General features: G+C 46.1%; 1 protein-coding gene across 3 annotated transcripts in view; it reads right to left on the bottom strand.

The window, feature by feature from the left end:
• The window catches only part of SLC12A7 (solute carrier family 12 member 7), a 952,187-nt gene that overhangs the window by 127,852 nt on the left and 796,437 nt on the right, over positions 1–27,898 (bottom strand). For all 3 annotated transcript variants that reach the window (XM_063922663.1, XM_063922664.1, XM_063922665.1), the window contains exons 15-18: positions 24,307–24,426; positions 17,779–17,883; positions 7,991–8,159; positions 995–1,190 (exon numbers count right to left, since the gene is read on the bottom strand). In XM_063922663.1, the coding sequence (XP_063778733.1) occupies positions 995–1,190; positions 7,991–8,159; positions 17,779–17,883; positions 24,307–24,426 (590 nt within the window). The remainder of the gene's footprint in view (positions 1–994; positions 1,191–7,990; positions 8,160–17,778; positions 17,884–24,306; positions 24,427–27,898) is intronic.

Raw genomic sequence — 27,898 nt, 5'->3', positions numbered from 1 at the left:
AACAGAGAAAATAAATGCAGAAAACTTTTCAGGAGCTTCCATAAACATGACCAGTTCCTCCGGGCACATTTTCTAAACGGAGTATGGTAGAAGGGGCATAGAGGGAGGAGACAGCTATCAAATTCTTAAAGTGCCCATGGCTCCTAGTGGACCCGTTTATACCCCATGGTACTAAATGGAACCCCAGTATCCTCTAGGACGTAAGAGAAAGTGCATACTGCATTACATTACAGCCAAAACTTGCTGAGTTAGGAGACTGTTATTAATGTTTGTCAGTTTATTAAAGTCACTCCAACTGCAATAGGAGGAGAGAATGGCTGGGCATAAACCTCGGTCTCCAATTTCCCACATTAGCACCAGAGTCAAGTTTCAGTAGCTCTTTCTTGATTTTTTTTTTTTTATCACCTGCTGTTCAGTAAGATACCCAAATAGATTTCCAATGGGACCTGTCACAATCAATATATACTAGTATTATGGGATTCAAGTCAAAGTCCTATCTGCATGGAGGTTGTACGTTCTCCTAACTTTTGAGGGTGTTCTGATTCTTCCACTGTCCAAAAACATACTGATAGGTTAACTGGCTGCTGACATAAATGGACCTTATGTATGTGTGCGCTTGTGTGGCAAAACAGTTACAATGTAAGATCCAATGTGGCAGGGACTGATGTGAATGCTTTAAATGATAAAATACAGTAAGATCTGCATATTACGAAGTGAACTTAATTTGCATAAATTTCTGAGTGTGGCCACTGTGAATGCAGTCACTCAACTCCATTAGCTTTCACCAATTTAAAAGTTTAGTCCACAAATTGACAGCTCATTGCCACAAACATCATAAATGCTAATTAATTTAGTCAGCAGTTGCATTATACAGCACATTTTACAAAGATTTTTTTCACTACCCAGCAATTAAGCAACAGTGGGTCCGATTCTGTAAATCGGAAAAGTAAAAAGAAATAATAAAAAAAAAAAAACAGGGCAGAAACATACTTACCTACAAAATTTTTCCAACTGTAAGGATTGTTTGGCTGTTTCCATGAATATGGCCAAGCCATCAAGACTGTGTTATGTTTCATGCCACCAAGACCTGCTGACTGTACCAAGTGTGACATCCCATCGCGCAGACTGGATGAAACAACTAGCTGACAAAAGCCTTTGGTCTTCTCTGTAGTCATTAAAGCTTTGATATTCTAAATAAATGTATTTTAATTACATATTAATCATACATGGATAAAGTTACTTTTGAGGAAGATATATACACACACATACACACACACACACACACACACACACACACACACAGACATTCCCACAACCCAGAAAGAAGGTGGTAAATAATGATTTTTCTCCTTTGTGATAATGTCATGTACAGATCTGATTACCTAACATGTAACTGTTAACTTGGGGCTTTGTTACCTTATTAATGGAGGAAGGGAATGCTGTGAGCAATTTAGAAATAGGTAATTTTATATATTTAGCCCATACATGCCTACTCTCCCGGAAGTTGCGGGAGGCTACCGATTTTTGGGGTAGCTCCCGCACCCCCGGTACAGCAGGCAGATTTCCGGCATCCTGTTCGTACCCTAGTGAAAAGGGCAGGATGGAGAGATAATCTTCGGATTCGCGGGTCCGTGAGTGGCTAAAATTATGGTGATGTTATCAGAGCTATGCCCCGCCCCCAAAGTTCCCTTCCGTGCCTCCTCTCTGGGCTTTTCCCGGAGAGGAGGAATCAGAAGTAGTTAAGTATTATTTAGCCTAGTGCTCCATGTTACATTAAAAACACAGTTTGTCACATAACTTTAAAGCAATATACAAATGATAACAAATAATTGCCTTAATGTGCACAAGGTACCTCCATCTGCTGCCCTTTCTGAATTAGGGAGTTATTGTGCATCTCCCAAAAGGATAGTGAACATAAACACATTATTCAAAAAAGATGGTGCTGACAGAGTTACACTTCAGAGAATTTAACTTAAAATGAATGTCTCTTACTTTCTATAGAAAAAAGAAATTTATAAATCCACCAATATTGGCACATGATGTTTTTTTCACTCTCCTGTATGTTCATCAGAATTGCACAACCCTCTTGTGAATAATCCGTTGAAGAAATCTCAAAAAAAGGATAAGGGTTTAGTGCAACACCATTAGGATAAAGACCACACTTTATGGATGAAAAATGCACTCACATTTACAATACTTTGACAATTGCATGTAGAAATCACCCGGACTGGGTGTGATGTTGCTGCACCTTTGAGATTGCAGGAGTTTTGTCTACTTGTCTCACAGCTGGTATCCGGAACTACACTTTGAGACCAGAGTAGTTTAACATCTGCATCCAGCATTCCCTAGGCCTAGGGTCGCCATTCTGTGACTTAAAAACTGTTTTAAATGTGAGTGCAATGTGTAATTAAATTGTTTTTCTGTTTAAAATTAGCAATGTTGCATTAAGGTCCTATCTTTTCCTCTAGATTATATTATTGAAGACCAACACAGGATTGCGAAATTAACAATTCCCATTGCACCTTGTGTTTATTCTGGTTATCAGTCTGGGTGTTTTCTACATGCCATTTTGAAAGTATTTTAAATGTGAGTGCATTTTTTATCCATAAAGTGGGGTCTTTATCCTAATGGTGTTGCACTAAACCCTTAACATTTTTTTTGAGATTTCTACAACAGACTATTCACAAATGGTCGTGCAATTCTGGTGAAGACAAAGAATTGAAAAAAAAATAGGATTTTAGTACCTACCGGTAAATCCTTTTCTCTTAGTCCGTAGAGGATGCTGGGGACTCCGTAAGGACCATGGGGTATAGACGGATCCGCAGGAGCCTGGGCACACTATAAAGACTTAAACAGGGTGTGAACTGGCTCCTCCCTCTATGCCCCTCCTCCAGACCTCAGTTAGAAAACTGTGCCCAGGAGAGATGGACATTACGAGGAACGAATTTATAAACACGGTGAGTGTCATACCAGCTCACACCACGAACATACCGCAGAACGTGGCATTCAACAGAAAACCAGCCCACGGCATGAAACTACACAGCCACATGCTGAGAGAATAAGTAGCACAACCTGTGTGCCAATCCAACCAATAACAAGACACCACCTGCCATGGCAAGAACAACGTCAGCAACAGTCTGACAGAGAAGAAACACCACTAGAGTGTAATCAAAACAATAACTGCAGACACAGTACACACTGGGACGGGCGCCCAGCATCCTCTACGGAGTAAGAGAAAAGGATTTACCGGTAGGTACTAAAATCCTATTTTCTCATACGTCCTATAGGATGCTGGGGACTCTGGTAAGGACCATGGGGATTATACCAAAGCTCCAAAACGGGCGGGAGAGTGCGGATCACTCTGCAGCACCGATTGAGCAAACATGAGGTCCTCAGCAGCCAGGGTATCAAACTTGCAGAATTTTGCAGAAGTGTTTGAACCCGAGCAAATGTATCCACTCGGCCAAGTTGAACCGCCGAGCCTCCACGGGCATTCGCCCAAGAAAAAAACCCATCTTCCCAGTAGAACGGGTCTCCACCGACTTCGGTGACGGCAATCCAGCCGAAGAACGAACATGCCAAATAGCATCACAGATCCAGCGTGTAACAGACTGCATAACACAGTCACCCAAACCATGCTTGGGACATACCAGACAACAGAGCCTCTGGTTCTCCCAACTGAGCCAAATTGGCGACCTAAATATTCAAATCCCTGGCTACATCGAGAGTATTTGAAACAGCTAATGCCTAAGTAACCACCGGCATCAAAATAGACCGATTTCTGTGAAACCCAGAAACCACTCTTGGCCGAACTACTAACCGAGTTCTCAATTCCTCCCTATCCTCATGTAAGATCAAACAAGGCTCTTGTGAGACAAAACCACCACTTCCGACACCCGCCTTGCGGATGTCAAAGCCAAGAGCATGACCACTTTCCAAGAGAAATTTTTGTAAAGAAATTATTAGGCCAAACTGCACTGAAATGGAGCCCAACTTTAGGCTTGTATCCACACCAGTTCGTAAAGTATGGACAAGAACGACATAGCTGAAAGCCTCCCATAGGAGCCTTCCTGGATACACACCAAACACATAGTTACGCCAGCTACGGAGGTAAAGCTTAGCCGTTACTTCTTTCTTAGCCAGAAAAATTGAGGAAACGACGTCACTGGGAACATCCCTTTCGGCTTAGGATATGGCATTCAACCGCCACGACGTCAGACGCATCCGCGGTAAGTCTTGCAACACGCCCTGATCCTGTTGTAACAGATCCTCACGTATAGGAAGAGGGCAGGAATCTTCTATGAGTAAGACATGAAAAACTGGATAGCAAACCCTCCTTGGCTAGACCGGATCCACGAGGATCGCCTGAACCTCTGTTCATCTCACGTTTATCACCGTCAGAAAAAGTGAAAGCAGAGAGGCCACACAGACCGACTAAAAACACCCACGGTGACACGAGGGTGTCCACAGCTATAGCTTAAGCGTCCCTTGATCTGGAACAATATCCCTGAGGCCTCTTGTTGAGGCGAGACGCCAACATATCCAATTGCGACATTCCTCCAAAACTTGTCACGTCTGTGAAAACTTCTCGATGATGACTGAATGTCTCCCGGATGGAGATCGCGTCAGCAGGGGAAACCAATTTCTCAGTCGTTCACCTCCGGAACGAAGACTGCTAATATAGCGTTTACCAGACTTTCCACCCAACGGCAAAACTGTGCATCTTCTGCCATTGCCGCTTTGCTCCTTGATCCGCCATAGCGGTTTACTTACGCCACTGCTGACAAGTCGTCTAGTAGAACTAACACGTGCAGAACATGAAAAATACGTTTGCCGAAACTAACTCTCAAATCAAGAAAGCTTATAGCAGACAAGCTTTCCAACATGACCTTATCTCCTGGAAATACGTCCCTTGCAAGTACTGCTCCCCCGTCTCGGAGATCTGTATGCACGGCCACCAGGATCTACACCCGGAACCCGAACCTTCATCCCCCTAGAAAGAGAGAACCGAGCAGACACCACAGGAGCGATGTCCTGGCCGTTAGGATTATATTCAGGTGCAGGTGAGACCCGGACCACATTTCCAACCGGTCTCTGGAAAGCCACTCTGGCATTAGACCTGCTCACCAAAAAAGGCCTCTTAGGCCGCAGCCAACCGGTTCAGTAACTGAACACATTGATGAAGTGTCACAGTAAAGCCGATCCAATTCTGAATCTTCAGACACTCTTTTCACATGGAAAACCCCCGAACCTTAACCGGTCATTATCTACTCTGAAACCCACCTCCGACATCTGTGTCGTTGGAAACAACAGCCAATCCCTGTGTCGAAGAACAGTCAGAGAGAAACAACGATATGCACCTTTATACAGGGACAACCGGACAATGTCCTGATCCTGACGCACCTCTGTATGGCGTCGCGTACTATCTTCCCTTCCAGAGCGGAACGGCAAGAACTATTAGAAAAAACAGCAAGGGGAAACAACCGTAACTCAGAATGTTCCCCTTTGGATTCTATAAATAACCCACAGATCCTATTCTATTCCTGGACCAACTGAAATTAGTAGACGAGTGCCCACCGGAGTGGGGACCAGCCCTATAGACTCAGCGACAAGTGGTGGATGTGGAGGAAACAGAAAACGACATCCACTACTGCGAACCTAACAAGGCTGCAGAACTCTTACCTTTTCACCTTCCACTGTCTGCACAGAAAAGGAAAAAAGAACGGTATCGAACCGGTTAAAACGACTGCATCCCACAAAAGAAATGCGCCACCAACCGTTGTGAAAGAGGCTAACTCACAAATTTAGAGTTACCAGTGGTATCCGCCGAGATTGACTGAACAGAGGCCACACTAAACAGCTGTATACCTCCCTCCAGTATCACTCTGAGACATCCTCAGCATTTTTCCGGTCACACCTCCTGCTGTCACGTGGCAGCCTGCTGTAATGTTATAAGGTAGAATCAACATAGGCAAGCCTACCCACACTGGATAGGGTCATTCTATCGGATGGCTACCCGAATACAACACTCCCTCAAGTGCATACAGTGCAAATAAGGTCAAAGAATAGAAATAAAATTTTACTTAGCTGCCTGTGTATGATCCTTTGCGACCGGGCTCTGCGTCGACCAAGAGTTGACTGTCATAATTTTCTCTCCGCGTTGTGAAGAGAATAATATTCGGACTCCTTGAGAGGATCGAAAACCAACTCGTCACGGCCAATCTAGAGCTTAATCAACAGAGCGACCAGCACATGATAAGAATACCATTATTTCAGCATTCATGGATATACATCATGTAATACACATGCATATATAAACCTATATCTACATATATACACATATAGTTATAACCTATACGCAAGCGGATTGTCCAGACCTGTCAGGTCCCTAGTGACAGTAATGTGTTGTGAATGTCAATAACAGCCTGATAACTTTTTTACTCAGGAAATACCGTTGATGCCGACAGGGCATCCACAAACAACTGTATCTTCCCTATCGTGTTTACTGCTTTAAGCACACAAAACACCAACCTGCTAATACTTAATTTTCCGAATCAAGTACCGCCATGCGCCGGCGAAGCCGACAGTTATCCCCACAGCAGCTCAGGACAAAGCTCTCACACCTGCCGACATATGTCGACTAACGGATAGTGGGTAAACAAACAGGGAAACAGTGAATTTATGTATTACAACAAGAATTATGCGTCCATTATCAAACATAATGCTATATGACCCCCCATATAGCATTAAAACACTGTGCCCCCCCTCCATCTTACTATACAGCAAGTCCTGGCTGAGATCTGAGGAAAATGGCGCTGACTCTTCTGTGAGGGCTAAGCTCCGCCCCTTCCCGGCACGCTCTAGTCCATTAACATAAATATACAGGCTGGACTTGTATATAGTGTAGATACACTATATACCATCAAACCTGCCGTTCAGGGAGCCCCCCCCCTGCGCCCAAGTAACTCGGTGTGTGGGAGCACCGCCGCGGCGCGCGACCGCCGCTATGACACGGAGCCCCGGCAGCGCCAGCATAAACACATCAGCCCTGTAACACTGCTCAGGGCGCTCCCCCCCCAGCGCCCTGCAGCCGTGGAAGCCTGCAGCGGGGGGTCAATGGCGGGTAGCGCGCGCAAACATGCTGGCGGGGGAAGAAGACACGGTGCCCAGGCACCGAACACACTTTTAAAGCCAGTCTTATGAAAACAACAGTAACCTGCCGCCCAGGGCGCTCCCCCCCCAGCGCCCTGCACCCTGTGAGTGCCGTTGTGTGGGAGCATGGAGCGCAGCGCGACCGATGTACCTCAGTCACTGAAGTCTTCTGCCGTCACTGAAGTCTTCTTTTCTTCCAATACTCACCCGGCTTCTTTCTTCAGGCTTCTGTGAGGGGATTGACGGCGCGGCTCCGGGAACAAGCAGCTAGGCGCACCAAGTGATCGAACCCTCTGGAGCTAATGGTGTCCAGAAGCCGAGAAGCAGAGCCCTTAAACTAAGAAGTAGGTGGTCCTGCTTCTCTCCCCTCACTCCCACGCTGCAGGGAGCCTGTAGCCAGCAGGTCTGCTTGAAAATAACAAACCTAACAAAGTCTTTCAGAGAAACTCAGGAGAGCTCCCCTAGTGTGTGACCCATCACTCCTGGGCACAAAGTCTAACTGAGGTCTGGAGGAGGGGCATAGAGGGAGGAGCCAGTTCACACCCTGTTTAAGTCTTTATAGTGTGCCCAGGCTCCTGCGGATCCATCTATACCCCATGGTCCTTATGGAGTCCCCAGCATCCTCTAGGACGTATGAGAAACATTCTGTTCCTCTATTGCTGGTTTTATAAATTTCCTTTTTATATAGAGAGTAAGAGACATTAATTTTCAGTTGAATTCTCTAAAGTGAAACTCTATCAGCGCCATATTTTGAATAATTTGCATATGTTCACATAAATTTAAAGGTCATGCTAATCTTTGATCATGCATTATCTTATATTACTATTGAAATACTTACTTCTTCCCCTTTCTGAGCTTCTACATGATTATCCAAAAACGTTCCTTGCAGCACAGATCCCACAATGGTCAGCCCTTTGCCAGCTTTTAGCTGAGATGTTAGCGATAGCAGCCTAGGATGCTTTACAATCTGATCAGAATCCAGGTTCAGTAACACCAACATCTGAGGTCTGCAATATAGTTTCAGACAAATCTATTGCTACTCCGTTTAATTGTGTAACCAAATTTGTTAGTAACAATGCATATACTCAGCTGTATGATGCCATTTCATAAATTAATACAATGCTACTTTTATGCAAAGTTAATTCAGAAAAACAAACATTTTGGTCGTCAATTCTAGCTAAAGTTTTTAATATATGTATATGCACATTAGTGTAAATTTGAATAAATCGAGCAAGGGTGTACAATCCACAAGATAAAAACAGTGAAGAGAAATCTGATATTTCACCTGTGAATAAGGATTCCCGGGTCTGGGACTGAGGGTCGACAGCACAAAGGTCGACACACCTTAGGTCGACGCCAATTGGTCGACACACCTTAGGTCGACGTGGACAGGAACAAGGTCGACATGGAAAAAGGTCGACATGAGTTTTTTATGTTTTTTTGGTGTCGTTTTCTTCGTAGAGTGACCGGGAACCCCAATTAGTGCACCGCATTCGCACGCCATGCTTCGGGCATGGTGTCTTCGCTTCGCTCGGCACACTTTACCGTTCCAATCGTAGTCCACGTGGATCGTTAAGTATGAAAAGGTTCAAAAAAAGAAAAAAAATCGTAAAAAACTCATGTCGACCTTTTTCCATGTCGACCTTGTTCCTGTCGACCTTTGTCCATGTCGACCTAAGGTGTGTCGACCAATTGGCGTCGACCTAAGGTGTGTCGACCTTTGTGCTGTCGACCTGGAGTCCGGATACCAGGATTCCCATAGGCCTGCAGTCTACACCAGGGACAGGGCAGCAAAGCAATGTAATCTTTGCCAAAGACCCCAGGCAACAGCCAAATCATTGCAGTTTATGCAACTTGACAATATAACATAAACCCTGTTATTGCAGTGTGCCAAAATGCCAGATAATTGTCCCATCAAAAATCAGAAATAATTGACCACGTTAATACATTTGGAAGATGGCAAAAGATTGCTACTGTCTGTTTATGCATGCGATCTGCATCTTTGACCTCCAGTCCCCAAATAAATCCCAGTCTGAAAATCATCAGTCAGCACTGTCACTGTTATGCCATAACACCCAAAGCTGTGCCTAATCTTTGCCTTAGGTTCAGAACAATGATCATCCGCGAATTTCTGTTGGTAACTTTTTGCATAATCTCATATAAAGTCCACCTCCAACTGCATCTAAGATTCACAAGTTTACCCCATTGTCCAAAATCTATGGGAAGCTGCTCAAATAAGAAAAGAGCAATGCACTCACAATGCAAATTCATAAACTTATCTACAGAAATGTAGTATCTGTGGCTGGTCTACAGAGAGGTGACATTTACCAAATCTTGGACATTGAAATTATTAAATTGTCTAATCCCATTATATCATGATTATTAGTTACTAGTTACCAGCCGGTCAAAATGACAGAACATCATAACAGTAATATCAGCGTGGCAGCTGTGCGCGCCCGAGTGGAGAAACACTTGAATTGCTCCATTGGGTGCCATCTAGTGGACGCCGGCGTGCAAAACACTTGAATTCCCTCCATAGAGGTGAGGAGCAATGTTAGCCTTTTATTATATAGGATTTGTAAGGCATCACGGAGCAGTGCTGGACAGTAGGGAAAAAGGGCATTTCACATAAAAAAATGCCTTTGTAGGGAGGGATGTTCTCATGAAAGAGTTTAGATTGCAGACTTATTTTCCTTTAGCTGTACTAGAGCTTGCCATAGGTGACGCAACAGCAGCAATTGGTGTTAGATCAATTGGCCTGATATGACAGCATGTAGGAACCAAAATGAGAGCAACAATAATCCAAATAAATTGATTTTTGCTCTTGTTGGTAAATAGATACATCTAAACACATCAGCCATTTGTCTGTGTACGTGGTCATATTTGAACATATTGCAGTGCAATGGTTAGGGATGGACACTGAATGCTGGTGGTTTAAAACCATCAATGGGGGTAAATCAGAGTTGATTGCAGCAGCAAATGTGTAAGCAGTTGGGCAAAACCATGTGCACTGCAGGTGTGGCAGATATAACATTTGCAGAGAGTTAGATTTGGGTGGGTTATTTTGTTTCTGTGCAGAGTAAATACTGGCTGCTTTATATTTACACTGCAATTTAAATTTCAGTTTGAACACACCCCACCCAAATGTAACTCTCTCTGTACATGTTATATCTGCCCCCCCCCCCACCTGCAGTGCACATGGCTTTGCCCAACCGCTAACACATTTGCTGCTGCGATCAACTCTGAATTAGGCCCAATGTTTTTATTGTGATGGTAGTGGTTTTTCATATTTGATGGCAGCTTTCGAATGGTGTGGAATTGATGGCCATTCGATGTTAATATGCAGCTGAATTCAGCTGCTTAACATAAGAAAACTACCACGGGTTGCTGTTGCACAAAAGGAGTTATGGTAGACTTACCATTGTTAACTCTCTTTCTGCGAGGTACATTGGGTTCCACAGGGAAACATCGGGGTAGAGTGAAGTTTGATCCAGAGGCACCAACAGGCTAAAGCTTTAGGCTGTCCCAGGATGCATTGGGGCCTCCTATATAACCCCGCCTCCAAACACTGAGCTCAGTTTTGTTAACCGGTCCAATGCAGGAGCAGGTAAGAGAGAAGGTAGATGTTAGTCACATAGCACCACATTCTCATGACAGGAGAAGGGACCAGCGGCTAATGCCATACAAACCCATAGAAGCTAGGTGCATCAGGGCGGGTGCCCTGTGGAACCCAATGTACCTCGCAGAAAGAGAGATAACAATGGTAAGTCTACCAAAACTCTCCTTTTCTGCAGCAGGTTACATTGGTTTCCATAGAGAAACATCGGGGATGTCCTAAAGCAGTTCCTCCCTCAAGAGAGGGGACGCACCTTAGCGAGTATGAGAACCCGGCATCCAAAGGAAGCATCCTGGAAGGCGGAAGTATCAAAGGCTTAGAACTTAATAAACGTGTTCACTGAGGACCACGTAGCCGCCTTGCACAATTGTTCTGCGGACGCACCATGGCGAGCCGCCCAAGAAGGTCCAACAGACCGAGTAGAATGGGAATTAATAGCAGCAGGAGCTGGGAGACCAGCCTGCACATAAGCTTGTGCAAACACCATTCTAATCCATCTGGCCAAGGTTTGCTTATTCACAGGCCAGCCACGTTTGTGAAAACCAAACAAGACAAAAAGGGAGTCTGACTTCCTGATTGAGGAAGTCCTCTCCACATATATACAGAGAGCCCGTACCACATCCAAAGACCACTCTTTGGAGGACAAATCACAAGAGATCAAGGCTGGAACCACAATCTATTGGTTAAGGTGAGAAGATGACACCACCTTAGGTAAATAACCTGGGCGAGTTCTAAGAACTGCCCGGTCGCAATGAAATATTAGAAAGGGTGGATGACAGGGCAATGCGCCTAAGTCCGCCACCCTTCTAGCAAAGGCAAATGCCAGTAAAAACAAAACCTTGGCCGTGAGCCATTTAAGGTCCAAAGTCTCAAGAGGTTCAAATGGAGACTCTTGCAAGGCATTCAGGATGACCGACAGATCCCATGGAGCAACAGGAGGGACATAGGGAGGCTGAATCCGTAAGACACCCTGAGAGAATGTATGAATGTCAGGTATAGGCGCAATTTTTCTCTGAAGCTATACCAACAAGGCAGCTATGTGAACCTTGAGGGAGGACAGACGAAGGCCTATGACCAGGCCGCTTTGCAGAAAAGCCAGAATTCTGGAAGTTCTGAATCTGTATGCATCATAATTCTTATCAGCACACCAGGTGAAGTAAGAATTCCAGACTCTGCAATAAATCTGAGCTGAAGCCAGTTTACAGGCTTTTAACAAAGTTTGGATGCAAACAACACTGGAGAAAAAAGAAGACTCTTTGTGTGGGCGCACTCTTGTTAAATCGGTAAATACCATGTAATGTGTATAGAAGATAAAACGTAACATTTAATAATCCAACATTAAAATGTTTTGTATAACTCACAGAGAGCAGCTAGAAACACTACTTACACAAACATACACATTAACACAATACAGGTTCAATACTCATAGGAATCACCATGAATCGGAGAGCTGCCACTCCCAAATAGGATATGAGGATTTTTATGAAGAATTATATGTTCTGGTCATTATCAATGTTGAATGGGTTAGGGGTATGGAGCCATAAGTTTTTACTGCATCCTTCCACCCTGACCAGTACAGATAAACTGTATTGATAAGGCCACAATGGGCCGAGGCATTGAAGAGAGCCTTACCTATATTTGAGTGGTACCGTATAACTGACTGTACCATCTGATTGATATATTGGCAGATTCCGCATGAATTGGGGATGCTGACAGCAAAGATGTAGAAAGAAGATAGAGGTGCTTCTGCTGTTATTGTTCCTGTATGTACAAGAACCATATTCAACCTTCACGGTTCACATACACCCCAGGTTAACCACAGCCCTCAGTTGTGACAGTAAGCAGTGACCTAATGAATACGTCCGGAGACTAGGCCCAAGCGACAGCCCGGTGCAACAACTTGCAGCCCGCTTAGAACATCAAGAGGCTGTACAGGGACAAGTGATCCGCTGTCTCCAGGACCTTTCCTCCCGGCTGGGATTCAAGCAACTCTCCGTGGTTCAGGGGCGTCCAGTGTTCCGAATGCAGTACCTCAAGTGGGAACCCCAACCCACCATTCCTGTCTCTGCACCTCGTCTCCATTTGCCGTCACCACCCAAGTTCGATGGTTCCCCAAAAGCCTGTTGAGGTTTTCTGAATCAGTGTGAGGTACACTTCGAGTTACAGCCTGGCAGTTTTCCAACCGACCGCACCAAGGTTGCATACATCATATCCCTCCTCAGTGGCTCCGCCCTGGATTGGGCATCACCTCTACGAGAGAAATCCGATGCCCTACTCTCTTCATATGCCGATTTCGTGGCGACCTTCAGGCGCATCTTCGATGAACCAGGACGTGTGACATCTGCCTCCACTGATCTTCTCCGGCTATGTCAGGGGACACGGACAGTTGGTCAATATCTGGTACAATTCCAGATCCTAGCGTCTGAACTCTCCTGGAATGACAACGCTCTCTATGCAGCTTTCTGGCACGGGTTATCCGAACGGATCAAGGATGAGCTTGCTACCAGAGACTTACCTTCAAAATTAGATGAGCTCATATCCCTCTGTACTAAATTTGAGCTCCGATTCCGCGAAATGGCAGCTGAGTGAGGAAGGTCCACACTTCCAAAAGACCTCTGCAGTTACTCCTCCTCATCAGCCATCTCCGCCCAAAGATGAGCCTATGCAGATCAAGCGTTCTCATCTGTCGCCTGCAAAGCGAAGACGACGTATGTCCGAACACCTTGCCCAAAGCGTCAGGGAAACTCCAAATCCTAGCCAGTCAAGGAGAGGGCCGTGTAGGAGTAATGAACTCCTCCCCTTCTTCCTGTGATTGCAAACTTCCTGTATCCCTTTAAGTGTCTCAGCATTTCAGGAATCTCATTGCTCTTCTGGATTCTGGAGTGGCTGGGAACTTTGTGACCGCAGAATGTGTTAAACGGTGGTCCCTACCCACCGAGAGACTTTCGTCTTCTGTTTGCCTGATTGCTGTGGACGGCAGCAGAATCTCTGATGCAGTTATCAACTATAAGACCCTACCTATCTATCTGAAGGTAGGAGCTCTTCACTCCAAGCTGATCTCCTTTCTGGTCATCCCCAAGGCTACGATTCCTGTAGTTCTAGGCCTTTCCTGGCTTCGTCTCCACAATCCGCAGATTGATTGGAAAACTACACATATCCTGGCATGGGGTCCTTCCGGTCTCCAAAAAGTTCGCCCAGCTCAAAATTCTACTTTAAAATCTCCAGATGTTCCGCCTCCACAGTACCAAGAATTCACTGATGTTTTCAGCAAGTCCTCTGCAGATATTCTTCCTCCTCATAGAGAGTAGGACTGTCCTATCGATCTCATTCCAGGGAAGAATGCTCCTCGGGGACGCACCTATCCTCTGTTGATTCCAGAGACCCACGCCATGGAGGAATATATTAAAGAAAACCTAGCCAAAGGTTTATTCCTGCCTTCCTCTTTTCCAGCTGGCGTAGGCTTCTTCTTTGTGAAAAAGAAAGATGGTAGCCTGCGACCATGTATTGATTATCGCTGGCTTAACGACATCACAGTGAAAAACCGGTACCCTTTGCCTCTTATCACCGAGTTATTTGATTGTGTCAGTGGAGCCACCATCTTTTCCAAGTTAGACTTGAGGGGTGCATAGAATCTCATCTAGCCATCAAGCTCACTCTTGAAGAATGGAGATATTTACTGGAGGGAGCCTCTCATACTATCATTATCCTGACAGACCACAGGAATCTCCTGTACCTGAAAGCCACCCAATGCCTCAATCCTCGTCAAGCCAGGTGGGCACTCTTCTCCAGGTTTGACTTTAAATTCTCGTTTTGTCCAGGGTCACAGAATCGCAAGGCTGATACTCTTACCCGCTCCTGGGAGCAAGAAAAGGAGTCTGAATCCACTGGTAAGCATCCCATTATCGATCCAGTGGCATTCTTTGTCATGGGAGTGAACTCTATGTCTTAGTCAGGGAAAAGCCTTGTAAAACTGGCTCTCAGAAAGAAGCTCTTGCAATGGGCACATTCTTCTCACTTTGACGGACACGCAAGTATTCAGAAAACCTACGAATACGTTTCCAGATCATACCGTGGCTGACCTTAAAGAAGGACATTACAGAGTTTATTGCATCCTGTACCAAGTGTGCCCAGCACAAGGTGCCATGCCAGTCGCCTGCTGGACAACTGGTGCCTTTGTCTATACCTCACCGTCCATGGACCCATTTTTGAATGGACTTTATTACCGATCTCCCTGAGTGTAACAAGTATAATACCATCTGGGTGGTAGTTGACCAGTTCACCAAGATGGCTCACTTCGTTCCTCTCACCGGTCTTCAGTCAGCTTCCAAGCTGGCTCAAGTATTCATTCAAGAGATCTTAAGATTACACGGTTTCCCTGAAGAAATGGTCTCCGATAGAGGTGTCCAGTTTGTAGCCAAATTCTGGAGAAGTCTGTGTTTGGCCCTTCAGGTCAAGTTAAAGTTTTCTACTGCTTATCACCCCCAAACCAATAGGCAAACCGAGAGGGTGACTCAGGACTTGGAGGAGGCCTTCCTCTGAATTTACGTATCCTCTTCCCAAGACGACTGGGTACATATTCTTCTGTGGGCCGAATTTTGTCACAACAACCAGTATGATTCTTCATTTTCTTCTACGCCATTCTTTCCCAACTGCAGGTTCCATCCCAAGATCCCCGAGTTTCAGCCGCTCCCAGCAACATCGGTACCTGCAGCTGATCTCACCCTTCGTCAGTTTTCTCAAAACTGGAGGAATATCTGGGCAGCGCTCCTAAAAGTTTCCTCGAGGTACAAGAAATTTGCAGACAAGAAGCGCAAGGCAATTCCTGCCCTCAAACCAGGAGATCGTGTTTGGCTATCCACCAAAAATCTGAGACAAAAGGTTAAAAGTATGAAGTTTGCTCCTCGTTATATCGGGCCCTTCCAGATTGGCAATCCTGTCACCTATAGGCTCAAGTTGCCTCCATTCCTAAAAAACCCTAAGACATTTCACATCTCTCTCCTCAAGCCGGTTGTCCTGAATAGATTGCACTCTGCGCTCCCCATTGCACCCAAGGTGTCCCCCATCGGTTGTCCAGGCTCCAAAGTTGGTCCAGGCTTTCCACGCCAGATTTCCTTGTAAGCCTAAGAGCTGTCCTGGGGACACACCTAAAGGGGAGGGTGCTGTCACGATCCGGGTAATTAGTCACCACTTCTTACCTTCCAAGTGTCTCCTGAGACTGGCCCAGCGATCCAAACCTGGACTCAACATGCGCTGTCTGCATGCAGCGCACTGTATTACATTGCCTCAGTCTCCCCTCCGCGATCCCGGCAGTGCGGTCATGGCAACTACACAGCGAATCCCTCCTGTCATAATGAATGGCGTCTCCTGCTCTCCGCCGCCATTACCACAGATTCCCACATGCTAAGTACAAACAGACTTTACCTCCAGAATCAAACAAATGCATAGCCATGTTTGGATTCATCACGTCACTCTACAGTGCATCTGCTGCGCTCTGGACTCTGCCTGACTGCCCAGCCAATACCTACTTCCCAGCTGGTATAAATATCCTGCATCAAGGATGCCTAATCGTCAGTGCTGTGGTTGTTTATCCTAGTTATACATGTCTCTCCTGTTTGTGGATTTTCCTGCTTGTGCTTCCAGGTACTCCAGCTCCTGTGACCTTGCTCCACTTAGAGACCCCGCACCAGTTACCATCTACCGGTGCTGCCTGACTCCAGAGGTGTTCCTACATTGCGTCCTGTGTTCTGCAGTGATCCATCACCAGCTTCCAGCTTTTAGCGTTGTTCCAGAATCGCTTCCAGCGGTCTTTCAGTATCACTCCAAGCTTTTACTGCCTACCAACATCGCTCTCTGTGTTCCACAATGACTACATCACCGGTTTCCAGCATTGTTCCAGCATTGATTCCAGCTGTGTTCCTGAGTCACTTCCAGCTTTCAGCGGTGTTCTGTATCACTTCCAGTATAGCTCTCCATCTCCTGCGGTGTTCCAACATCGATCCGTTTTCATCTACCACACAACATAGAACCACAGTTCTCCATCGATACTCACCATCGGACTCTAACTTCAGCTGTGAGTTCAATACACCTTTCCTTCTGCACCGGTTCCATCCAGCATCCCCGGCAGTTCTTCCAAGTTTCCCTTCAACCCCTGTGCCCTTGTATCAACCCCAGCTTCCAGAGTGTCATCTGCTGGGCAGTACCTGAAAATCTTTTTCTGACAGAAAATTTCTGACAGCAACTGAAATGGAGCTCACAGTGCCTGGAGGCGGGGTTATAGAGGAGACACCAATGCATCGTGGGACAGCCTAAAGCTTTAGCCTGTTAGTGCCTCTGGATCAAGATCCACTCTACCCCGATGTTTCCGTGGAAACCAATGTAACCTGCTGCAGAAACATGGATTTTGCGCAAACATGTGCATGTTCAGAATAATACAATTCAAGCACCTGAAAGATATCACTAAGCTAATTGAGCACCTGCCACTATATATGCATGTTCACAATAATACAGTATATACAAAAAGGTGTCCGGCATTCACCTTGAAAACGGGGCGGGTGTGCCCTGAAACGTTGAACATCTTTTGTATGCATTATACAATACACTGAACTTTTTTCAGACTCCCAGTGCCGGTCTGTTGGGAATATACATACATACACACTGTGTATGAACTTTCACTCTGCAGTGCTGCAGGTGCTAAGGACCAGTACCCCCTTTAGTTTTGCGCCAACGCTATGCGGCGGCACAGCAGCTACATTGTTTTTCCAAGTTCACAGTAGGTGTGCAGCTCCAGCTCCTTCACAGACTCGGTCATACCTGCTCAGCTCCACCTCCCTACCATTATGGTGCACCCCCATCCCTCGTAATTTTTTCTAGATCTGGCATCTGAGCCACTCAGCTCTAGTCCATGCACCACATACCCATCATCCTATACTAAACTAATCTTGTCACATGTGCGAGTCGAATGATCTGGCTACTATACACATCACTTGTAGCAGAATGACACCGAAACCTACCTCCAGTTTTTAGTATGTGTTGCACCATGTTCAACTCGAAGCAAAGCATAGCGAGCTGCATTTAATGACAAACCTCGTATTCCATCTCCCCATTCTTTTTCAGCCCTAAATAAACATGAATTTACATTTTCAGTATTTTCATAGAATATATACAGAACAAAAAACATCAAATCAATGACGATGAATGAATTAATCTAGAATAATTCAGGAGACATAACTATGAGAATAATTCAGGAGACATAACTATGCAGCGAGTAATGCATCTTTATTATAACATGGGGTGGAAGGGAGGGATATTGGATCACAGTTTGTCTGGCCACGCAGCAGCTACTCTGCAAAAGTCGGATTAGACATTGCTCTCTCCTAGTGACACGCACATGCCGAAACAGAAGCACAGACGCATGCATATATGACCCGTGTGCTCCCCAGATGATGACCTATACAAATCAAATGCTGCATTTAGTGTCTCTTGAGGCTGGCAGTTTGAGAATGGACATATGGGGCTGAAGGTGTGAACAACATGGCAGTCACACTGCACCTTCCCAGTAACCAATGCTCACGGTCTGATGTTTGCCATATACTAAGCAACGTTCCTACCAGCTATACTATGCCATGAAACGGTCATGGTTTTTAGTTATGTTACCTGACTCCCATACCCATGTAAATAACCAAATCCTCCACAAATCGCTGAACTATTAAACAATATGCAACAAATGGATCACTGTTGCTAGTATGCTTTATGATAGCGATAACAAAAATAAGAATTTACTTACCGATAATTCTATTTCTCATAGTCCGTAGTGGATGCTGGGGACTCCGTAAGGACCATGGGGAATAGCGGCTCCGCAGGAGACTGGGCACATCTAAAGAAAGCTTTAGGACTAACTGGTGTGCACTGGCTCCTCCCCCTATGACCCTCCTCCAAGCCTCAGTTAGGATACTGTGCCCGGACGAGCGTACACAATAAGGAAGGATTTTGAATCCCGGGTAAGACTCATACCAGCCACACCAATCACACCGTATAACCTGTGATCTGAACCCAGTTAACAGTATGATAACAGAGGAGCCTCTGAAAGATGGCTCACAACAATAATAACCCGATTTTTGTAACAATAACTATGTACAAGTATTGCAGACAATCCGCACTTGGGATGGGCGCCCAGCATCCACTACGGACTATGAGAAATAGAATTATCGGTAAGTAAATTCTTATTTTCTCTAACGTCCTAAGTGGATGCTGGGGACTCCGTAAGGACCATGGGGATTATACCAAAGCTCCCAAACGGGCGGGAGAGTGCGGATGACTCTGCAGCACCAAATGAGAGAACTCCAGGTCCTCCTCAGCCAGGATATTAATTTTGTAGAATTTTACAAACGTATTTGCTCCTGACCAAGTAGCTGCTCGGCAAAGTTGTAAAGCCGAGACCCCTCGGGCAGCCGCCCAAGATGAGCCCACCTTCCTTGTGGAGTGGGCATTTACAGATTTTTGGTTGTGGCAGGCCTGCCACAGAATGTGCAAGCTGAATTGTACTACAAATCCAACGAGCAATAGTCTGCTTAGAAGCAGGAGCACCCAGCTTGTTGGGTGCACACAGGATAAACAGCGAGTCAGATTTCCTGACTCCAGCCGTCCTGGAAACATATATTTTCAGGGCACTGACAACGTCTAGCAACTTGGAGGCCTCCAAGTCCCTAGTAGCCGCAGGCACCACCAATAGGTTGGTTCAGGTGAGACGCTGAAACCACCTTGGGGAGAAACTGAGGACGAGTCCTCAATTCCGCCCTGTCCGAATGGAAAATCAGATAAGGGCTTTTTCAGGATAAAGCCGCCAATTCTGACACGCGCCTGGCCCAGGCCAGGGCCAACAGCATGACCACTTTCCATGTGAGATATTTTAACTCCACAGATTTAAGTGGTTCAAACCAATGTGACTTTTGGAACCCAAAACTACATTGAGATCCCAAAGTGCCACTGGAGGCACAAAAAGAGGCTGTATATGCAGTACCCCTTTTACAAACGTCTGAACTTCAGGGACTGAAGCTAGTTCTTTTTGGAAGAAAATTGACAGGGCCGCAAATTTGAACCTTAATGGACCCCAATTTCAGGCCCATAGACACTCCTGTTTGCAGGAAATGTAGGAATCGACCCAGTTGAATTTCCTCCGTCGGGCCTTACTGGCCTCGCACCACGCAACATATTTTCGCCAATTGCGGTGATAATGTTTTTGCGGTTACATCCTTCCTGGCTTTGATCAGGATAGGGATGACTTCATCCGGAAAGCCTTTTTTCCTTCAGGATCCGGCGTTCAACCGCCATGCCGTCAAACGCAGCCGCGGTAAGTCTTGGAACAGACAGGGTCCTTGCTGGAGCAGGTCCCTTCTTAGAGGTAGAGGCCACGGATCCTCCGTGAGCATCTCTTGAAGTTCCGGTTACCAAGTCCTTCTTGGCCAATCCGGAGCCACGAATATAGTGCTTTCTCCTCTCCATCTTATCAATCTCAGTACCTTGGGTATGAGAGGCAGAGGAGGGAACACATACACTGACTGGTACACCCACGGTGTTACCAGAGCGTCTACAACTATTGCCTGAGGGTCTCTTGACCTGGCGCAATACCTGTCGAGTTTTTTAATCATGTGGACGACTTCTGGGTGAAGTCCCCACTCTCCCGGGTGGAGGTCGTGCTGAGGAAGTTTGCTTCCCAGTTGTCCACTCCCGGAATGAATACTGTTGACAGTGCTATCACATGATTTTCCGCCCAGCGAAGAATCCCTGCAGCTTCTGCCATTGCCCTCCTGCTTCTTGTGCCACCCTGTCTGTTTACGTGGGTGACTGCCATGATGTTGTCCGACTGGATCAACACCGGCTGACCTTGAAGCAGAGGTCTTGCTAAGCTTAGAGCATTGTAAATGGCCCTTAGCTTCAGGATATTTATGTGAAGTGATGTATCCAGGCTTGACCCTAAGCCCTGGATATTCCTTCCCTGTGTGACTGCTCCCCAGCCTCGCAGGCTGGCATTTGTGGTCACCAGGACCCAGTCCTGAATGCCGAATCTGCGGCCCTCTAGAAGATGAGCACTCTGCAACCACCACATGATGGATACCCTTGTCCTTGGTGACAGGGTTATCCGCTGATGCATCTGAAAATGCGACCCAGACCATTTGTCCAGTAGGTTCCACTGGAAAGTTCTTGCGTGGAATCTAACGAATGGGATTGCTTCGTAGGAAGCCACCATTTTTACCCAGAACCCTTGTGCATTGATGCACTGAGACTTGGTTCGGTTTTAGGAGGTTCCTGACTAGCTCGGATAACTCCCTGGTTTTCTCTTCCGGGAGAAACATCTTTTTTCTGGACTGTGTCCAGGAACATCCCTAGGAAAACAGAAGACAAGTCGTCGGAACCAGCTGCGATTTTGGAATATTGAGAATCCAATCGTGCTGCCGCAACACTACCTGAGATAGTGCTACACCGACTTCCAAGTGTTCCCTGGATCTTACCCTTATCAGGGAATCGTCCAAGTAAGGGATAACTAAAATTCCCTTCCTTCGAAGGGATATCATTTCGGCCATTACCTTGGTAAAGACCCGGGGTGCCGTGGACCATCCCTACGGCAGCGTCTGAACTGATAGTGACAGTTCTGTACCATAACCTGAGGTACCCTTGGTGAGAAGGGTAAACTTTGACATGAAGGTAAAAGCATCCTTGATGTCCCAAGACATCATGTAGTCCCCTTCTTCCAGGTTCGCAATCACTGCTCTGAGTGACTCAATCTTGAATTTGAACCTCTGTATGTAAGTGTTCAAAGATTTTAGATTTTAGATTTAGAATCGGTTTCACCGGGCCGTCTGGCTTCGGTACCACAATAGTGTGGAATAATACCCCGTTCCCTGTTGCAGGAGGGGTACCTTGATTATCACCTGCTGGGTGAATGGCTTCCAAAACTGCCTCCCTGTCAGAGGGAGACGTCGGTAAAGCCGACTTTTGGAAACGGCGAGGGGGAGACGTCTCGAATTTCAATATGTACCCTTGAGATATTACCTGAAGGATCCAGGGGTCTACTTGCGAGTGAGCCCACTGCGCACTGAAATTCATTGAGAACGGGCCCCCACCGTGCCTGAGTTTGTAAGGCCCTAGCGTCATACTGAGGGCTTTTGCAGAGGCGGGAAAGGATTTCTGTTCCTGGGAACTGGGTAATCTCTTCAGCCTTTTTCCTCTCCCTCTGTCACGAGCAGAAAAGAGGAACCTTTTGTCCGCTTGCCAACAAAGGACTGCGCCTGATAATACGGCGTCTTATTTTGAGAGGCGACCTGGGGTACAAACGTGGATTTCCCAGTTGTTGCCGTGGCCACCAGGTCTAAAAGACCGACCCCAAATGTCCCCTTTTAAAGGCAATACTTCCAAATGCCGTTTGGAATCCGCATCACCTGACCATTTTACTGGTAGAATTGGACAACGCACTTATACTTGATGCCAGTCGGCAAATATTCCGCTGTGCATCATGCATATATAGAAATGCATCTTTTAAATGCTCTATAGGCAATAATATACTATCCTTATCTAGGATATCAATATTTCCAGTCAGGGAATCCGACCATGCCAACCCAGCACTGCACCTCCAGGCTGAGGCGATTGCTGGTCGCAGTATAACACCAGTATGTGTGTGAATACATTTTTGGATACCCTCCTGCTTTCTATCAGCAGGATCCTTAAGGGCGGCCATCTCATGAGAAGGTAGAGCCCTTGTTCTTACAAGCGTGTGAGCGCCTTATCCCCCCTAGGGGGTGTTTCCCAACGCACCCTAACCTTTGGCGGGAAAGGGTATACAGCCAATACTTTTTAAGAAATTATCAATTGTTATCGGGGGGAAACCCACGTATCATCACACACCTCATTTTATTTTTCAGATTCAGGAAAACTACAGGTAGTTTTTCCCTCACCGAACATAATACCCCTTTTTGGTGGTACTCGTATTATCAGAAATGTATAAAACATTTTCCATTGTCTCAATCATGTAACGTGTGGCCCTACTGGAAATCACGGTTGTCTCTTCACCGTCGACACAGGAGTCAGTATCCGTGTCGGCGTCTGTATCTGCCATCTGAGGTAACGGGCGCTTTAGAGCCCCTGACGGCCTATGAGACGTCTGGACAGGCACAAGCTGAGTAGCCGGCTGTCTCATGTCAACCACTGGTTTTTTTTTATACAGAGCTGACACTGTCACGTAATTTTCAACAGTACATCCACTCAGGTGTCGACCCCCTAGGTGGTGACATCACTGTTACAGACACTCTGCTCCGTCTCCACATCATTTTTCTCCTCATACATGTCGACACAAACGTACCGACACACAGCACACACACAGGGAATGCTCTGATAGAGGACAGGACCCCACTAGCCCTTTGGGGAGACAGAGGGAGAGTATGCCAGCACACACCAGAGCGCTATATATATACAGGGATAACCTTATATAAGTGTTTTTCCCCTTATAGCTGCTGTATGTTTTAATACTGCGCCTAATTAGTGCCCCCCTCTCTTTTTTTAACCCTTTCTGTAGTGCAGAGAAGAGCCAGGGAGCTTCCCTCCAACTGAGCTGTGAGGGAAAATGGCGCCAGTGTGCTGAGGAGATAGGCTCCGCCCCCTTTTCGGCGGCCTTATCACCCGTTTTTCTGTATATTCTGGCAGGGGTTAAATGCATCCATATAGCCCAGGAGCTATATGTGATGCATTTTTTGCCATGTAAGGTATTTTTATCGTGTTTTATTGCGTCTCAGGGCGCCCCCCCCAGCGCCCTGCACCCTCAGTGACCGGAGTATGAAGTGTGCTGAGAGCAATGGCGCACAGCTGCAGTGCTGTGCGCTACCTTATTGAAGACAGGAACGTCTTCTGCCGCCGATTTTTCCGGACCTCTTCGCTCTTCTGGCTCTGTAAGGGGGCCGGCGGCGCGGCTCCGGGACCCATCCAGGCTGAACCTGTGATCGTCCCTCTGGAGCTAATGTCCAGTAGCCAAGAAGCCCAATCCACTCTGCACGCAGGTGAGTTCGCTTCTTCTCCCCTTAGTCCCTCGATGCAGTGAGCCTGTTGCCAGCAGGTCTCACTGAAAATAACAAACCTAAACTAAAACTTTCACTAAGAAGCTCAGGAGAGCCCCTAGTGTGCACCCTTCTCGTCGGGCACAGAAATCTAACTAAGGCTTGGAGGAGGGTCATAGGGGGAGGAGCCAGTGCACACCAGTTAGTCCTAAAGCTTTCTTTAGATGTGCCCAGTCTCCTGCGGAGCCGCTATTCCCCATGGTCCTTACGGAGTCCCCAGCATCCACTTAGGACGTTAGAGAAATAGAATACAATTTGAATTTCCACTCAATTCCTTGACAACAGAGACATTAGTTTTATGACTCAGTTCTCTCATTTTTCAGCAAAGCAAATAACATGCACACAAAAATCCATTAGTCAATATTAAGTATGAATTGATTTGTACTGTAAATATATAAATTTTCTGTGAGGCACTGTATATAGCTGTTTCTATTGACTTACCCTCTATATTCAATATACTTATATATACATCCTGCTATAAGCATAGCAACTAATGCATAATACCAGGAACAAATAAACATCAAAGCAAGGCATAAACTCATTCCCACAAAGGAGAGTGTCCTGAAAAACAAACAGAAAGTCTATTAGCTCATTAAAGTAAGCAAAGTGCTGATGTATACGTAAATCAAAATAAAGTTAAATATTCAGTCATACTCTGTGTCAGGACAGGCTAAATGCTGGATTGCCTGCAACCTGTGGTATGAATTAACAACAAGAGACAGTTTACTTAAATTTTAACTCAGGAAAGACCTGATTACATTTTTCAAATACAATATTGCTGCATTCAGCCCAAACAACTCCTCTCAGTGTGCCAGGTCCTAGGCGACTCAGCGCTGGGTGACTTTTTCATGTCTTTTTAGCCAACAACGCATATAAGCTGCAATGCAATGTGACTGGGACACGTCAAGTTCCACTGCACCACGTATACAGACTCCGTTGCACACAGATATAAACGTGTCACATATCAATTTAATCAGCAGTCTGCTAGAATGTCCTAGTTCCACCACGTTTTTAGGTAAAAAGATGTGAAAAGGTGCCTGTCGCTAGCAGAGTCGCACAGAACCAAAAGTCTTGCGTCACATGGCGCATTGAGGCTATTTGTATGAAGACACATCTGTACTGATGAAAAGTATTTTCATTAGCTGAAACTGCTGCTTCTGTATACAAGGCATCTTGAATTTGACTGGTTTCCCATAGTGTGACAAGCTTAAATTCAAGTTTAATTGTGATTGTTACAAACCAATGCTATACAGATGTGTCCTCATACATCTTTGCTACAGTCCCGCCAAACAGCAACTCTTGGCACGCCAGGTCACGCGAGACTCTGCTAGTGTCTGGCGTATTATTTTATCAAAATTGCATATTAGTCACAAGGCAATGCGACTAGAAAGCACCAAGAGACTCTGCTGATTTATTTGATATGCAACACTTGTATATGAAGTGCTACAAAGCAGCAGCCGTGGTTTTTTTTTCCATATAAACTTCCTTTGTGCTTCATATATTAACTCAGTCGACCACAGATATACAAGTGTCACATATCAAATTAATCAGCAGAATCTTCTGGGGCATCCTAGTTGCATTGCATTGTGACTAAGATGCAATTTTGACAAAATAAGACCCCTGACACTAGGAGTTGCATGGGACCTGCCAGCTCACTCACGCCAGGCATCTCCCGCTGTGTGGCATAATGAAACTAAATGTGACCATCCTATATAGTAGGAAACTCCAGACAAAACCGTTGTTTTTGGTGTATACTGAAGAAATTCAGATTTTAGATAAATGAGGCAAAAGTACAGGATGATTACTAATAAAAAAAAAATAAGAATTTACTCACTGGTAATTCTATTTCTCGTAGTCCGTAGTGGATGCTGGGACTCCGTAAGGACCATGGGGGAATAGCGGCTCCGCAGGAGACTGGGCACAACTAAAAGAAAGCTTTAGACTACTGGTGTGCACTGGCTCCTCCCACTATGACCCTCCTCCAGACTTCAGGTAGGATACTGTGCCCGGAAGAGCTGACACAATAAGGAAGGATTTTGAATCCTGGGTAAGACTCATACCAGCCACACCAATCACACCGTATAACTCGTGATACAATACCCAATTAACAGTATGATAACAACTGTGCCTCTCAACAGATGGCTCAACAATAACCCTTTAGTTAAACAATAACTATATACAAGTATTGCAGACAATCCGCACTTGGGACGGGCGCCCAGCATCCACTACGGACTACGAGAAATAGAATTACCGGTGAGTAAATTCTTATTTTCTCTGACGTCCTAAGTGGATGCTGGGACTCCGTAAGGACCATGGGGATTATATCAAAGCTCTCAAACGGGCGGGAGAGTGTGGATGACTCTGCAGCACCGAATGGGCAAACTCTAGGTCTTCCTCAGCCAGGGTGTCAAACTTATAGAATTTAGCAAACTTGTTTGACCCCGACCAAGTAGCTGCTCGGCAAAGTTGAAGAGCCGAGACCCCTCGGGCAGCCGCCCAAGAAGAGCCCACCTTCCTCGTGGAAAGGGCTTTTACAGATTTAGGATGCGGCAGTCCAGCCGCAGAATGTGCAAGCTGAATCGTACTACAGATCCAGCGAGCAATAGTCTGCTTTGAAGCAGGTGCACCCAACTTGTTGGGCGCATACAGGATAAATAGCGAGTCAGTCTTTCTGACTCCAGCTGTCCTGGAAACATAAATTTTCAGGGCCCTAACTACATCCAACGACTTGGAAGCCTCCAAGTCTTTAGTAGCCGCAGGCACCACGATAGGTTGTTTCAGATGAAAGGCTGATACCACCTTAGGGAGAAATTGGGGACGGGTCCTCAATTCTGCCCTATCCATATGGAAAATCAGATAAGGGCTTTTACATGACAAAGCCGCCAATTCTGATACACGCCTGGCCGAAGCCAAGGCCAACAACATGACCACTTTCCACGTGAGATATTTCAATTCCACGGTTTTAAGTGGCTCAAACCAATGTGACTTTAGGAAATCCAACACCACGTTGAGATCCCAAGGTGCCACTGGAGGCACAAAAGGGGGCTGAATATGCAGCACTCCCTTAACAAAAGTATGAACTTCAGGTAGTGAAGCCAGTTCTCTCTGGAAGAAAATCGATAGAGCCGAAATCTGGACCTTAATGGAACCCAATTTTAGGCCCATAGTCACCCCTGACTGTAGGAAGTGCAGGAAACGGCCCAGCTGAAATTCTTCCGTTGGGGCCTTCCTGGCCTCACACCACGCAACATATTTTCGCCATATGCGGTGATAATGGTTTGCGGTTACTTCTTTCCTAGCTTTAATCAGCGTAGGAATGACTTCCTCCGGAATGCCCTTTTCCTTCAGGATCCGGTGTTCAACCGCCATGCCGTCAAACGCAGCCGCGGTAAGTCTTGGAACAGACAGGGCCCCTGCTGCAGCAGGTCCTGTCTGAGCGGCAGAGGCCATGGGTCCTCTGAGATCATTTCTTTAAGTTCCGGGTACCAAGCTCTTCTTGGCCAATCCGGAACAATGAGTATAGTTCTTACTCCTCTTCTCCTTATTATCCTCAGTACCTTTGGTATGAGAGGAAGAGGAGGGAACACATAAACCGACCGGTACACCTACGGTGTCACTAGAGCGTCCACAGCTATCGCCTGCGGGTCTCTTGACCTGGCGCAATATTTTTCTAGCTTTTTGTTTAGGCGGGACGCCATCATGTCCACCTGTGGCCTTTCCCAACGGTTTACAATCAGTTGGAAGACTTCTGGATGAAGTCCCCACTCTCCCGGGTGGAGGTCGTGCCTGCTGAGGAAGTCTGCTTCCCAGTTGTCCACTCCCGGAATGAACACTGCTGCCAGTGCTAACACGTGATTTTCCGCCCATCGGAGAATCCTTGTGGCTTCTGCCATCGCCGTCCTGCTTCTCGTGCCGCCCTGTCTGTTTACATGGGCGACCGCCGTGATGTTGTCTGACTGGATCAGTACCGGCTGGTTTTGAAGCAGGGGTTTTGCCTGACTTAGGGCATTGTAAATGGCCCTCAGTTCCAGAA

Source organism: Pseudophryne corroboree, chromosome 5, assembly GCF_028390025.1.
Source record: "Pseudophryne corroboree isolate aPseCor3 chromosome 5, aPseCor3.hap2, whole genome shotgun sequence".
NCBI lineage: Eukaryota > Metazoa > Chordata > Amphibia > Anura > Myobatrachidae > Pseudophryne > Pseudophryne corroboree.
This window is presented reverse-complemented; position numbering and strand designations above follow the sequence as displayed.